This window comes from Ranitomeya imitator, chromosome 4 (genome assembly GCF_032444005.1).
Source record: "Ranitomeya imitator isolate aRanImi1 chromosome 4, aRanImi1.pri, whole genome shotgun sequence".
In the NCBI taxonomy this organism is placed as follows: domain Eukaryota; kingdom Metazoa; phylum Chordata; class Amphibia; order Anura; family Dendrobatidae; genus Ranitomeya; species Ranitomeya imitator.
In genome coordinates, this window is record NC_091285.1 from 722558119 (window position 1) to 722572413 (window position 14295).

General features: G+C 45.0%; 1 protein-coding gene across 4 annotated transcripts in view; it reads right to left on the minus strand.

Moving 5' to 3' along the window:
* Window positions 1-298: 298 nt before the first annotated feature.
* The window catches only part of DLG4 (discs large MAGUK scaffold protein 4), a 310322-nt gene continuing 296325 nt past the window's right edge, over window positions 299-14295 (minus strand). For all 4 annotated transcript variants that reach the window (XM_069767620.1, XM_069767619.1, XM_069767621.1 and 1 more), the window contains 4 exons: window positions 13417-13589; window positions 13221-13330; window positions 11607-11698; window positions 299-1135 (listed from right to left, as the gene is read on the minus strand). In XM_069767620.1, coding sequence (XP_069623721.1) covers window positions 1029-1135; window positions 11607-11698; window positions 13221-13330; window positions 13417-13589 — 482 coding nt within the window. In that variant the 3' untranslated portion in view covers window positions 299-1028. The remainder of the gene's footprint in view (window positions 1136-11606; window positions 11699-13220; window positions 13331-13416; window positions 13590-14295) is intronic.

The window sequence follows — 14295 nt, forward strand, 5'->3', positions numbered from 1 at the left end:
CCCTGGCATTTAACTACCCAGTGGTGTAAGACTCTGGCTTCTAACTACACAGTGGTGTCGGACCCTGGCTTCTAACTACCCAGCGATGTAGGACCCTGGCGTATGAATATCCAGTGGTTTTGAACCCTGATGTCTGACTACCCAGTGGCTTTGGACCCTGGCTTCTGTCTACCTACTTTCTACCTAGTTTTGTAGGACCCTGGGGTTTGAGTACCCAGTCGTGTAGGACACTGGTTTCTGATTACCCAATGATGTACGTCCCTTTGTTACATCTGAGCAAAGACCACAAGACGACATGTAAATATATAACATTTTATTTATCCACATAAAATAGTTTTATTTTTTATTACTGTACGTATGTAACCCTTTACCTTCCCAGGCCCTGTAGTTCACGGCTCTATTACGTTGTGTCCTGAAGAGCATTAGGTCTTAAACTTCTCACATGACAGGGCCTGAAGAACATTTTACACTAAACCCCTCCATGGCTTTGTTTGAGAGCTAAGGAGACATCCATAAATCTACTGCCCCTAACAGGGGAAATTATTGTCCATATTGCCCACTGCTCTTAGGGCATGTGCGTGGGGACAGGGGGCAGGAAATAATGGTGTATTTGTCCATTAATTCCAAGTCCTCTCTCTTCCAGTATAAGACGCATGCACAAAATAAACGCAGACAGCGAGATAAAAAACCAGGACTAAAAGTCTTATTTTATACAATAGGCTCAGCCCACAGCAGGGGCTGGCTCACAAGGAAACACCTCCCACGAGGAGCTGAACAGAAGAACCAGGTTGTATTCTAGAGAGTTTCTGCATGTAAAAGATACACAGAGGAAGCCCTGTAGACATACAATATCTAAGTCTCCGGTCGGAGGATATGTCAGCCCCGTTCAGAAGTAATCAGGCACTCCAGGTAGTGGTGGCAACATGAGCCAGGTAGATGCCGGAGTGCCTTATTGCCTCCGGATACACAATGCTCCAGGAGAGAGAGGTCTCCTCTATGTACGGCGGGATTGGAGAAGGAGTCTGGTTTTAAAGTCTTTCTCTGGAAGGAACCCAGATGTAGGGCCCTGAGAGATCCTCGATGATCCCCTTAATTTTATGGTAGACCTCTTCAAAGCTGTCCCCCTCGACCACCGCTGTGGAGAAGAACATAAAGACAGATTGTAACAGAAGTTAGAATTCTCTACTACAAACAACAGCACATTAGTCGTGTACGGAGGATATACATTGGCACATTTGGCATGAACTGAGGAAACATGGGCCCAATAATTGTGTGCTGAGTGTAGACATCGGGACTGTAGGCACGTACTGAGGAAATATATAGGCACATTGGGCATGAACTGAGGAGGCATGGGCAAACTGGTCAGGTGCTGAGTGTAGACATGAGTTCACTAGGAGCGTGCTGAGAGTAGATATAGGAACACTGGGAGCGTGCTGAGAGTAGACATGGGAACACTAGGAGCGTGCAGAGAGTAGACATGGGAACACTAGGAGCGTGCAGAGAGTAGACATGGGAACACTAGGAGCGTGCAGAGAGTAGACATGGGAACACTAGGAGCGTGCAGAGAGTAGACATGGGAACACTAGGAGCGTGCTGAGAGTAGACATGGGAACACTAGGAGCGTGCAGAGAGTAGACATGGGAACACTAGGAGCGTGCAGAGAGTAGATATAGGAACACTAGGAGCGTGCAGAGAGTAGATATAGGAACACTAGGAGCGTGCTGAGAGTAGATATAGGAACACTAGGAGCGTGCTGAGAGTAGATATAGGAACACTAGGAGCGTGCTGAGAGTAGACATGGGAACACTAGGAGCGTGCAGAGAGTAGACATGGGAACACTAGGAGCGTGCAGAGAGTAGATATGGGAACACTAGGAGCGTGCTGAGAGTAGATATAGGAACACTAGGAGCGTGCTGAGAGTAGATATAGGAACACTAGGAGCGTGCTGAGAGTAGATATAGGAACACTAGGAGCGTGCTGAGAGTAGATATGGGAACACTAGGAGCGTGCTGAGAGTAGATATAGGAACACTAGGAGCGTGCTGAGAGTAGATATGGGAACACTAGGAGCGTGCTGAGAGTAGACATGGGAACACTAGGAGCGTGCTCAGAGTAGACATGGGAACACTAGGAGCGTGCTGAGAGTAGACATGGGAACACTAGGAGCGTGCTGAGAGTAGACATGGGAACACTAGGAGCGTGCTGAGAGTAGACATGCGAACACTAGGCTACTTCGGAAACTGGTGTGCCACTAGATCAATAGTACTGTAAACATTGCTGCTACCAGAGGTTCATATGTAAAAAATGACAAACACTTACTAATTCCCTGAGTCGTGGGATCCGGTCCTGATTACAGCAAATAGCAGGTATTACCCGGTACACCAACTAGCACTAAGCAGAATCAGTGCATGGCTGCAGCCTTTTCCGATCCGGCACACTAGGTGTTATGTTGTGAATTCTGTGGCTGAATTCACTCCTGTGGTCACAAGTGGTACTGCAGCTTCTGAGCTTCCTCCCTCAGGTGTTCTGGTGACCTCGTTAACTGCTTCATTACTTAACTCCGCCTGATGCTGCTATCCTTGCTCCTTGTCAATGTTTCAGTGTTGGATCTGAGCTTCTCCTGATTGTTCCTGTGACCTGCTGCTCTGTATAGCTAAGTGCCTTTTGCTTTTTTGTTGCTTTTTTTCTGTCCAGCTTGTCTTTTGTTTTGCTGGAAGCTCTGAGACGCAAAGGGTGTACCGCCGTGCCGTTAGTTCGGCACGGTGGGGTTTTTTTGCCCCCTTTGCGTGGTTTTGCTTTAGGGTTTTTTGTAGACTGCAAAGTTCGCTTTACTGTCCTCGCTCTGTCCTAGAATATCGGGCCCCACTTTGCTGAATCTATTTCATCCCTACGTTTTGTCTTTTCATCTTACTCACAGTCATTATATGTGGGGGGCTGCCTTTTCCTTTGGGGAATTTCTCTGGGGCAAGTCAGGCCTATTTTTCTATCTTCAGGCTAGCTAGTTTCTTAGGCTGTGCCGAGTTGCCTAGGTAGTTGTTAGGCGCAATCCACAGCCGCTTTTAGTTGTGTTTAGGATAGGATCAGGTGTGCAGTCTACAGAGTTTCCACGTCTCAGAGCTCGTTCTTGTATTTTTGGGTATTTGTCAGATCACTGTGTGCGCTCTGATCGCTAAGCACACTGTGTTTCTGGATTGCCTTCATAACACCTGTCATTAGCAAACATAACAGTACAAGGAGCCCAACTAATGATTCTCAATAGAGGGAAAGAAAAAGTTCTGACATCATTTTTTTTTTTTTTTCCTGCTCTGTGTTCACTTTTTTTTTTTCCCCTAGACATTTGGGTGATTCTGGACACAGGTGTGGACATGGATATTCAGGGTCTGTGCTCTTCAATGGATAATCTCGTTATAAATGTACAAAAAAATTCAAGATACTATTGATCAGAAATCTATGTTAGAACCAAGAATTCCTATTCCTGATTTGTTTTTTGGAGATAGAACTAAGTTTCTAAGTTTCAAAAATAATTGTAAGCTATTTCTGGCCTTGAAACCTCATTCTTCTGGTAATCCTATTCAACAGGTTTTGATTATTATTTCTTTTTTGCGCGGCGACCCTCAAGACTGGGCATTTTCTCTTGCGCCAGGAGACCCTGCATTGAGTAGTGTCGATGCGTTTTTCCTGGCGCTCGGATTGCTGTACGATGAGCCTAATTCAGTGGATCAGGCTGAGAAAAATTTGCTGGCTTTGTGCCAGGGTCAGGATGATATAGAAGTATATTGTCAGAAATTTAGGAAATGGTCAGTACTCACTCAGTGGAATGAATCTGCGCTGGCAGCTTTGTTCAGAAAGGGTCTCTCTGAGGCTCTTAAGGATGTCATGGTGGGATTTCCTATGCCTGCTGGTTTGAATGAGTCTTTGTCTTTGGCCATTCAGATCGGTCGACGCTTGCGCGAGCGTAAATCTGTGCACCATTTGGCGGTACTGCCTGAGGTTAAACCTGAGCCTATGCAGTGCGATAGGACTATGACTAGAGTTGAACGGCAGGAATACAGACGTCTGAATGGTCTGTGTTTCTACTGTGGTGATTCCACTCATGCTATTTCTGATTGTCCTAAGCGCACTAAGCGGTCCGCTAGGTCTGCCGTCATTGGTACTGTACAGTCCAAATTCCTTCTGTCCATTACCTTGATATGCTCTTTGTCGTCGTTTTCTGTCATGGCGTTTGTGGATTCGGGCGCTGCCCTGAATCTGATGGATTTGGATTATGCTAAACGTTGTGGGTTTTTCTTGGAGCCTTTGCGGTGTCCTATTCCATTGAGAGGAATTGATGCTACACCTTTGGCCAAGAATAAACCTCAATACTGGGCCCAGCTGACCATGTGCATGGCTCCTGCACATCAGGAAGTTATTCGCTTTCTGGTGTTGCATAATCTGCATGATGTGGTCGTGTTGGGGTTGCCATGGCTACAAACCCATAATCCAGTATTGGATTGGAATTCCATGTCGGTATCCAGCTGGGGTTGTCAGGGGGTACATGGTGATGTTCCATTTTTGTCGATTTCGTCATCCACCCCTTCTGAGGTCCCAGAGTTCTTATCTGATTATCAGGATGTATTTGAAGAGCCCAAGTCCGATGCTCTACCTCCGCATAGGGATTGTGATTGTGCTATCAATTTGATTCCTGGTAGTAAATTCCCTAAAGGTCGATTATTTAATTTATCCGTGCCCGAACACGCCGCTATGCGCAGTTATGTGAAGGAATCCCTGGAGAAGGGACATATTCGCCCATCGTCATCACCACTGGGAGCAGGGTTCTTCTTTGTAGCCAAGAAGGATGGTTCGCTGAGACCGTGTATTGATTACCGCCTTCTTAATAAGATCACTGTTAAATTTCAGTATCCCTTGCCATTGTTATCTGACTTGTTTGCTCGGATTAAGGGGGCTAGTTGGTTCACTAAGATAGATCTTCGTGGTGCATATAATCTGGTGAGAATCAGGCAAGGAGATGAATGGAAAACTGCATTCAATACGCCCGAGGGCCATTTTGAGTATCTAGTGATGCCGTTCGGACTTGCCAATGCTCCATCTGTGTTTCAGTCTTTTATGCATGACATCTTCCGTGAGTATCTGGATAAATTCCTGATTGTTTACTTGGATGACATTTTGATCTTCTCAGATGATTGGGAGTCTCATGTGAAGCAGGTCAGAATGGTTTTTCAGGTCCTGCGTGCTAACTCTTTGTTTGTGAAGGGATCAAAGTGTCTCTTCGGTGTGCAGAAAGTTTCATTTTTAGGGTTCATCTTTACCCCTTCTACTATCGAGATGGATACAGTTAAGGTCCAAGCCATCCAGGATTGGATTCAGCCGACATCTCTGAAAAGTCTGCAAAAGTTCCTGGGCTTTGCTAATTTTTATCGTCGCTTCATCTGTAATTTTTCTAGCATTGCCAAACCATTGACCGATTTGACCAAGAAGGGTGCTGATTTGGTTAATTGGTCTTCTGCTGCTGTGGAAGCTTTTCAGGAGTTGAAGCGTCGTTTTTGTTCTGCCCCTGTGTTGTGTCAGCCAGATGTTTCTCTTCCGTTCCAGGTCGAGGTTGATGCTTCTGAGATTGGAGCAGGGGCGGTTTTGTCACAGAGAGGTTCTGATTGCTCAGTGATGAAACCATGTGCTTTCTTTTCCAGGAAGTTTTCACCCGCTGAGCGTAATTATGATGTGGGCAATCGAGAGTTGCTGGCCATGAAGTGGGCATTCGAGGAGTGGCGTCATTGGCTTGAAGGAGCTAAGCATCGCGTGGTGGTATTGACTGATCATAAGAACTTGACTTATCTCGAGTCTGCCAAGCGCTTGAATCCTAGACAGGCCCGTTGGTCGTTATTTTTTGCCCGCTTCGACTTTGTGATTTCGTACCTTCCGGGCTCTAAAAATGTGAAGGCGGATGCTCTGTCTAGGAGTTTTGTGCCCGACCCTCCGGGTTTATCTGAGCCAGCGGGTATCCTCAAGGAAGGAGTCATTGTGTCTGCCATCTCCCCTGATTTGCGGCGGGTGCTGCAAAAATTTCAGGCTAATAAACCTGATCGTTGTCCAGCAGAGAAACTGTTCGTCCCTGATAGGTGGACTAATAAACTTATCTCTGAACTTCATTGTTCGGTGTTGGCTGGTCATCCTGGAATCTTTGGTACCAGAGAGTTAGTGGCTAGATCCTTCTGGTGGCCATCTCTGTCACGGGATGTACGTACTTTTGTGCAGTCCTGTGGGATTTGTGCTAGGGCTAAGCCCTGCTGTTCTCGTGCCAGTGGGTTGCTTTTGCCCTTGCCGGTCCCAAAGAGGCCTTGGACACATATTTCGATGGATTTCATTTCTGACCTTCCCGTTTCTCAAAAGATGTCAGTCATTTGGGTGGTCTGTGATCGCTTTTCTAAAATGGTCCATCTGGTGCCCTTGGCTAAATTGCCTTCCTCCTCTGATTTGGTACCTTTGTTCTTTCAGCATGTGGTTCGGTTGCATGGCATTCCTGAGAATATTGTTTCTGACAGAGGTTCCCAGTTTGTTTCAAGGTTTTGGCGAGCCTTTTGTGGTAGGATGGGCATTGACCTATCCTTTTCCTCGGCTTTCCATCCTCAGACTAATGGCCAGACCGAACGAACCAATCAGACCTTGGAAACATATCTGAGATGTTTTGTTTCTGCAGACCAGGATGATTGGGTGTCCTTTTTGCCGTTGGCTGAGTTCGCCCTTAATAATCGGGCCAGCTCGGCTACCTTGGTTTCTCCATTTTTTTTGCAATTCTGGGTTCCATCCTCGTTTCTCTTCAGGACAGGTTGAGTCTTCGGACTGTCCTGGTGTGGATTCTGTGGTGGATAGGTTGCAGCAGATCTGGACTCAGGTAGTGGACAATTTGACCTTGTCCCAGGAGAAGGCTCAACGTTTCGCTAATCGCAGACGCCGTGTGGTTCCCCGACTTCGTGTTGGGGATCTGGTTTGGTTATCTTCTCGTCACATTCCTATGAAGGTTTCCTCTCCTAAATTTAAACCTCGTTTTATTGGTCCGTATAGGATTTCTGAGGTTCTCAATCCTGTGTCTTTTCGTTTGACCCTCCCAGACTCCTTTTCCATACATAATGTATTCCATAGGTCGTTGTTGCGGAGATACGTGGCACCTATGGTTCCATCTGTTGAGCCTCCTGCCCCGGTTTTGGTGGAGGGGGAATTGGAGTATATTGTGGAGAAGATTTTGGATTCTCGTGTTTCTAGACGGAAACTTCAGTATCTGGTTAAATGGAAGGGTTATGCTCAGGAAGATAATTCCTGGGTTTTTGCCTCTGATGTTCATGCTTCCGATCTTGTTCGTGCCTTTCATGCGGCTCATCCTGGTCGGCCTGGGGGCTCTGGTGAGGGTTCGGTGACCCCTCCTCAAGGGGGGGGTACTGTTGTGAATTCTGTGGCTGAATTCACTCCTGTGGTCACAAGTGGTACTGCAGCTTCTGAGCTTCCTCCCTCAGGTGTTCTGGTGAGCTCGTTAACTGCTTCATTACTTAACTCCGCCTGATGCTGCTATCCTTGCTCCTTGTCAATGTTTCAGTGTTGGATCTGAGCTTCTCCTGATTGTTCCTGTGACCTGCTGCTCTGTATAGCTAAGTGCCTTTTGCTTTTTTGTTGCTTTTTTTTCTGTCCAGCTTGTCTTTTGTTTTGCTGGAAGCTCTGAGACGCAAAGGGTGTACCGCCGTGCCGTTAGTTCGGCACGGTGGGTTTTTTTTGCCCCCTTTGCGTGGTTTTGCTTTAGGGTTTTTTGTAGACTGCAAAGTTCGCTTTACTGTCCTCGCTCTGTCCTAGAATATCGGGCCCCACTTTGCTGAATCTATTTCATCCCTACGTTTTGTCTTTTCATCTTACTCACAGTCATTATATATGTGGGGGGCTGCCTTTTCCTTTGGGGAATTTCTCTGGGGCAAGTCAGGCCTATTTTTCTATCTTCAGGCTAGCTAGTTTCTTAGGCTGTGCGGAGTTGCCTAGGTAGTTGTTAGGCGCAATCCACAGCCGCTTTTAGTTGTGTTTAGGATAGGATCAGGTGTGCAGTCTACAGCGTTTCCACGTCTCAGAGCTCGTTCTTGTATTTTTGGGTATTTGTCAGATCACTGTGTGCGCTCTGATCGCTAAGCACACTGTGTTTCTGGATTGCCTTCATAACACCTGTCATTAGCAAACATAACAGTGTTAACAGGTTGAGTACTTGGGTCAGCGAGTGTATATCTAGCAAATGGCAGTGAAGGTGGCAGTAACCCTGACGAAGAGGCGGAGTCCCTCGAAACGCGTTGGTTGTTGTTTGCCCCTGCAAGGCTCTGTAAGCCTCGTGACGTCACACGCTGCAGAGCACTGACATCCAGGGGCACGTCTGGCTCTGCGCGTCTTCTAGCTCTTCCTGCCGCCTGGCTATTTGGCATCCTGTACTGCAGCACCCGCAGGTCACCACACTAATCAGGACCGGATCCCACGACTCAGGGAATTAGTGTTTGTCATTTTTCACATATGAACCGCTAGTAGCAGCAATGTTTACAGTACTATTGATCTAGTGGCACACCAGTTTCCGGAGTAGTATAGCCTATCATTCACAGCCAGCTTAATACTCTTAGCGCGATACCTTCATTTTTTGCTTTCCATTTTGTATTTGCGACAGAGGTGGCACAGCATCTGTCTGGTATCAGCAGCTCCAGTCCTCTTGCTCTTAGCGCCAGTGTGATACTAACATTTTAACTTACATACATGCTGTTTAATAATTTGTTTGCAGATATTTCCTGGTATAGAAGTAAGGCTCACTGGACTGTAATTTTCTGTCTCCATCTTTTTTCTTTTTCTGAAGGCAGGGACAACATTTGCCCTTCTCCAATCTCCCGTACTTCTTCCGTTATCCAGGATTTTTCAGAGATTCTAGCTAGTGGTTCTGCAATTTCTTTTAATTCTTTCAGTACCCTAGGATGTACTTTATCAGGACCAGGAGATGTTAATTCATGTCAATTAGCTCAGTGTTCCCTCACCATCTCTCTGTTTATGGATGGTGTGGATTCTTTTATTCCTTCAATAGCACCGTGAAGATCAGTTGATGTCACATTTGCTTTCTAACAGAGCACAGATGCAAAATAGGAATTTAAAAGTTTGGCTTCTCAACATCATTTTTGACCACTTCACCCCTTTAATCCTGTAAAAATCCTATAGCATTTTTGATTTTTCCTTTGTTTTTGACATACACCCAAACCTCTTTTTTACAGCTATTGGTCTCCCTTGCAAGCCTCACTTCATTACTGGCTTTAGCTCTTCTAACTCTTGCCCTGCATTCCTCGCAGACAGCATTATATTCTTCTTTAGATATCCCCCCCCCCTTTACATTTAATATACATTTTTTTTTTCCTTTTTACCAAGTGATTAAGTTCTGTGTTTATCCATCTTGGTCTCTTTAAATGCTTCCAATTGTTCCTTCTCTTCGGGATTGTTACTGATTGTGCAGTGAGAATCTAATTTAGTAAAATCTCCCATCCTTCTTGGACATTTCTGTCCTTTAGAACATCCGGCCATTGGATTTTCCTACCCTCTTTCTGAATCCATTAAAATCTGCCTTTCTGAAGTCCAACCTTAACGTCTGAGTCCTTGCTGGTCGTCTTCTCTTGTAATCCAAAATTCCAAGATAGCATTATCGCTGCCTTCTAAATTCCCAGACACATTTACTTCCTTATCCATTTCCTCCCTGTTGGTAAGAAAAAGGTCCAAGATGGCAGATCCTCTTGTTTTCTCTTCTACCTTGTTAAAGATAAAAGTTGTCAGCAAGAGAAGTTAAACATTTTTTGGAGCCAGTACTTTTGGCTGAGAGAGATTCCCAATAAATATCTGGATAGTTAAAATCTCCCATGATCACTATATTGTACTTTTTTGAGAATAAAGACATCTGGTATAAAAGAGTTCATCCATATCTTCAGTCTGCCCAGGTGGCCTATAGTAAACACCTACAAATTGTGTCCTTTCTCTTCTTCTCTCCTTGCATTCTTACCCAAACAGTTTCTACAAAGCTACCATTCTCTGAAGCTTGGATCTCTGTGGAGATATAGGTTTTCCCAGGATAAAATGCAAGACTTCTTCCCCTGTGTATCCTGTTTCTTATAAATAAGTTGTAGCCTCCAAGATTTATATTCCATCATGTGTATCATGCCACCCAGTTTCAGTGATGCGTATGACATATCTCTCTTCCTGTGTCATGAGCTCCAGTTCTCCTTGCTTGTTTCCCATGTTCTGTGCATTTGTATAGACACATTTTAGTTTGTGGACAGCTTTTCGTGCCCCTCTACTTTTCATTTAGAGTTTGCTGTTTTTGCTCTTTCCACTTCTAATAGCAGGGTTCTCAAAAGAAATCATTAGCTGCATATTCCCCATTCTGTATTGCTCTGGTTTAAAGCTCTCCTGATGAGCGTAGCAAGGCGTCTACCAAATATGTGTTTTCTTGTTTTCGTAAGATGCAGCCCATCTCTAGCAAGGAGTTGCTCACGGCGCCATCGACCTAGCTAGTCGTTCACCAGTAAAATTCTGTTCAATGTCATTGATCCATGGGAGGATGGATGAGAAGACGACCTTGACTTCCAGTTTCTTTACTTTCCGGCCTAGGTCTTCAAAGTCTCTGCCTATAGTTTCCAGGTCTTTTCTTGCTGTCATTTGTTCCTTTGTGTATTAATAGATGTGGGTAGTCATCTGTAGCAGTGAAAAATCTTGATACCTTATCAGACACATCTTTGTTTTGGGCACCTGGAAAACAGCAAACTTCTCGTGAGGTAATGTCCGGATGGCAGATAGCAGCTTCTGTTCCCCTGAGTAGGGAATCCCTCACGACCATCACTCTCCTTTTCTTCTTCACCATAGCTCTTTTTTTGCTTCCTTTTTCTTACTTCTTTCTTCTTTGTGGGTAAAGCACCTTTTTGATGTGCATTTTAGTAGTTCTCCTTCGTGAAAGCCTGGTAGCAGTTCTTCAGTGGTATGTGTGCTCACTGCTTCATCCTCCAGCTTCTTTTGGCCACATGCTTCCATTTCTCTTCTTCTGAAGTACACAGCAAGCTGCTTCTCTTCGAAAATTCTGAATAGTTATTTCTATTCTGTCATTATTTTCTGCAGGAACACTGACATGTTCTTCTCTTGGAACATTCTGAGGAGATTCTTCTGTTCTGTCAGGAAATCCTCATCTTCTTTGAGGAGTTTCAGTTTAGCTCTTCTCTCCGGAAGACTTTACGCCTTCTCCTCTAACAGTCACAAGCTTGTGTTTCTGGCAGCAGAGTTTGTCTTTTCCTCGGACAAGTCTGTACACATATAGCGCACCATATGGGGAATTTCCTTCTCCTTGTGGAACAAAATGAATTGACGTTGAACTTGTGTAAAGATTCTCGTGCTGTCAGGAGCGTGGTTTAACGATTTTCTTCAAACAGCTCGATCCAGCTACACCCCAAGATCTTAAGACTTGAGACGACTCTTCACTATTCCCAGAATACAATGGGAATATGCATATTACCTCCCCTAAGCTTTAATTCCTTCGATTTACACAGCAGTACCCCCATATACACACAGCCAATGCCCTCTCACCTGAGAAGCACTCGGTAAAGTCTTGCTCCAGCTTTGTAGACCTTTCATATGTTTTTCTGGCTTGTTCCTCAGTTAGACGTTTGTTAATTTCTCTGGCAGAGCAGAATAAGAGAAAGATGAGATCAGCAATGATCACAGATCTACACACTGTACACACACCGTATTAGGTACATCACACAACCTCACAAGGGCAATGTGATAGGAAACAAAAGGTGGACATAGGTAGAACTCACTGCTCAATCTACTGTCAACCTTACAACTATTAAACTATGAAACCAACACACCAAATCATCACTGACTGACCAGATCTCTACACCAGACCACTGACTGACCAGATCATCACTGACTGACCAGATCTCTACACCAGATCATCACTGGGAAACCAGATCTAAACACAATATCAACACAAAGAATAGATCTCTACACCAGATCTTCAGTGATAGACCAGATCTCAACACCAAATCATTAGTGGCAGATCCAATCAGTGACTGAACAGATCTATACAACATTGACAAAATAGATCTCTACACCAGATCATCAGTATCAAACCAGATCTATACACAATATTAACACCGACAGAATAGATCTCTACACCAGATCAGTGACAGACAAGATCTCTACACTAAATCATCAGTGGCAGATCAGATCATCACTGACAGAACAGATCTCTACACCAAATCATCAGTGACAGATAAGATCTATACAAAATATCAACAATGACAGACCTGATATCTACAACAGATCAGTGACAAATCAGATTTCTATACTAGATCACTGACAGACCAGATCTCTATACACAATATCAATACTGACAAAAAAGATCTTTATAACAAATCAGTGACAGACCGGATCTCAACACCAAATCTATACTCTAGACCAGGGGTGGGGAATCTTTTTTCTGCCAACGGCCATATATATATACCATCCTTTGGGGGCCGTACAAACTCTGCCCACAAAGTGCATCCTGACTCTGGCACTGGTGTCAGGACGTAATCTTTCATTGCATGCCCTTCAATGTTCAGTAGTAAACACCGTGTGTGTGCTAACAGAGCAAGAAGAAATTAGTGAGCTTGTGGCAATCAAAATACAGCTCCCTGCCCAAGAATGCAGTCCCTGAGAATCGGCTCGAGGGCCTGATAAAAGGTCATCGAGGACCATGGCCCTGAGGTTCCCAACCCCTGCTCTAGATAGACACAGTGTTCACTACTGAACACAGAAGGGCATGCAATGAAAGATTACCTCCTGAAACCGGTGCTAGAGTCAGGATGTACTTTGTGGGTGGAGTTAGTACGGCCCCCGGAGGATGGAAGAAATATCCAAATGGCCCTTGGCAGAAAAAAGATTCCCCACCCCTGCCCTAGATCATCACTGACAGACTGAATCTCTACACAAGATCAACTCTGACAGACTAGATTTCCACACCTGGTGACCACTGACAGACCATAACTTGAGTTAGCTCACCACTGATCTGCAGAGACACTAATCTCCACCAGAGATTAGACTTGACCAGGTTGCGAGAATGCAGTACATGGACTCTGTTGACCACTCCTCTTAATCGGCAGATGACAACATCTCTACAGACATGACTACAACAGTGAGGCAGGTAGAACTTACAGAATATTCTCCAGCGATTTGGGCCGTATAAAGATGGCGATGGGCTGGAGCTGAGCTGCCTGAAGACGTCGAACAGCATTAGCAGAGACATCCAGGATACAATGCTTACCCTAAGAAGAGATGACCAAGATTCTGATGAATGGGACAATGACATAAATATAGATGGAGACTTCTAGAATGACAACGCCATGATTACCTGCTCCGCGACCTCCCTGACACTCTGCACGCTCGTCCCATACAGGTGTCCATTATATTGTCCAGCCTCAATAAATTTATGACCTTGAATGTCTTTCTCCATCTTCTCTCGAGATGAGACAAAGTGGTAATCTCTTCCGTCCACCTCGTAATCTCGCTTGGGACGCGTCGTATCTATAGGGTGAGAGAACATTGTTGGGTTAATGGTGACCTTATAGGTCACCAATGTGACCGGCCCAGTGCTCAGATATAACCCTGCCCTGGACCGGAGCAACCAAAGCACCTCATAGATAATGTCATTATCATCAAAAACATAGACGACCAGTGAAAATAGAGAAGCCCTGGCATCTGAGCAGAGTCATGGGAAGCACGACCCTGCCCGTGCCGGCCGGTCTGTTCGGGAGCAGTGAGACCCAGCAAGGGAATTTTAAAAACTAGAAATAAAGTGAGAAAAATATCGTCCAGCTTACCGTGATTTGCATTCTAGGGGTGTTCGGAGCATGGAAACGCCACACCAAAGTGTGGGAAACGCGAACTGAAGGAAATCCAGCTCCACGAACAGTGAATGTTTTATTCACACAAAATGCTTCAGGTTCAGAGCAGCTTACAAGACATGTGGCATTGACGCGTTTCATGTGTCTACGAACACTTAATCAAGAAGAAATAACGTGGTCGTCACTTGGGAAATTCCTGATGCACGTGGCAACTTAGAAATCCCGTTTCTTCTGGCGACCACAGTACTCAATACTATGGAGAAACACATCTATACAGCCAGACCTAACATAGGCAAGCATAAATGCAGAAACTCGAGACATCATCCATTTATCTAACATTTCTGTGTTACGAAAGCTTCGGCCATTAGAAGAAAAGGCTTCTATGA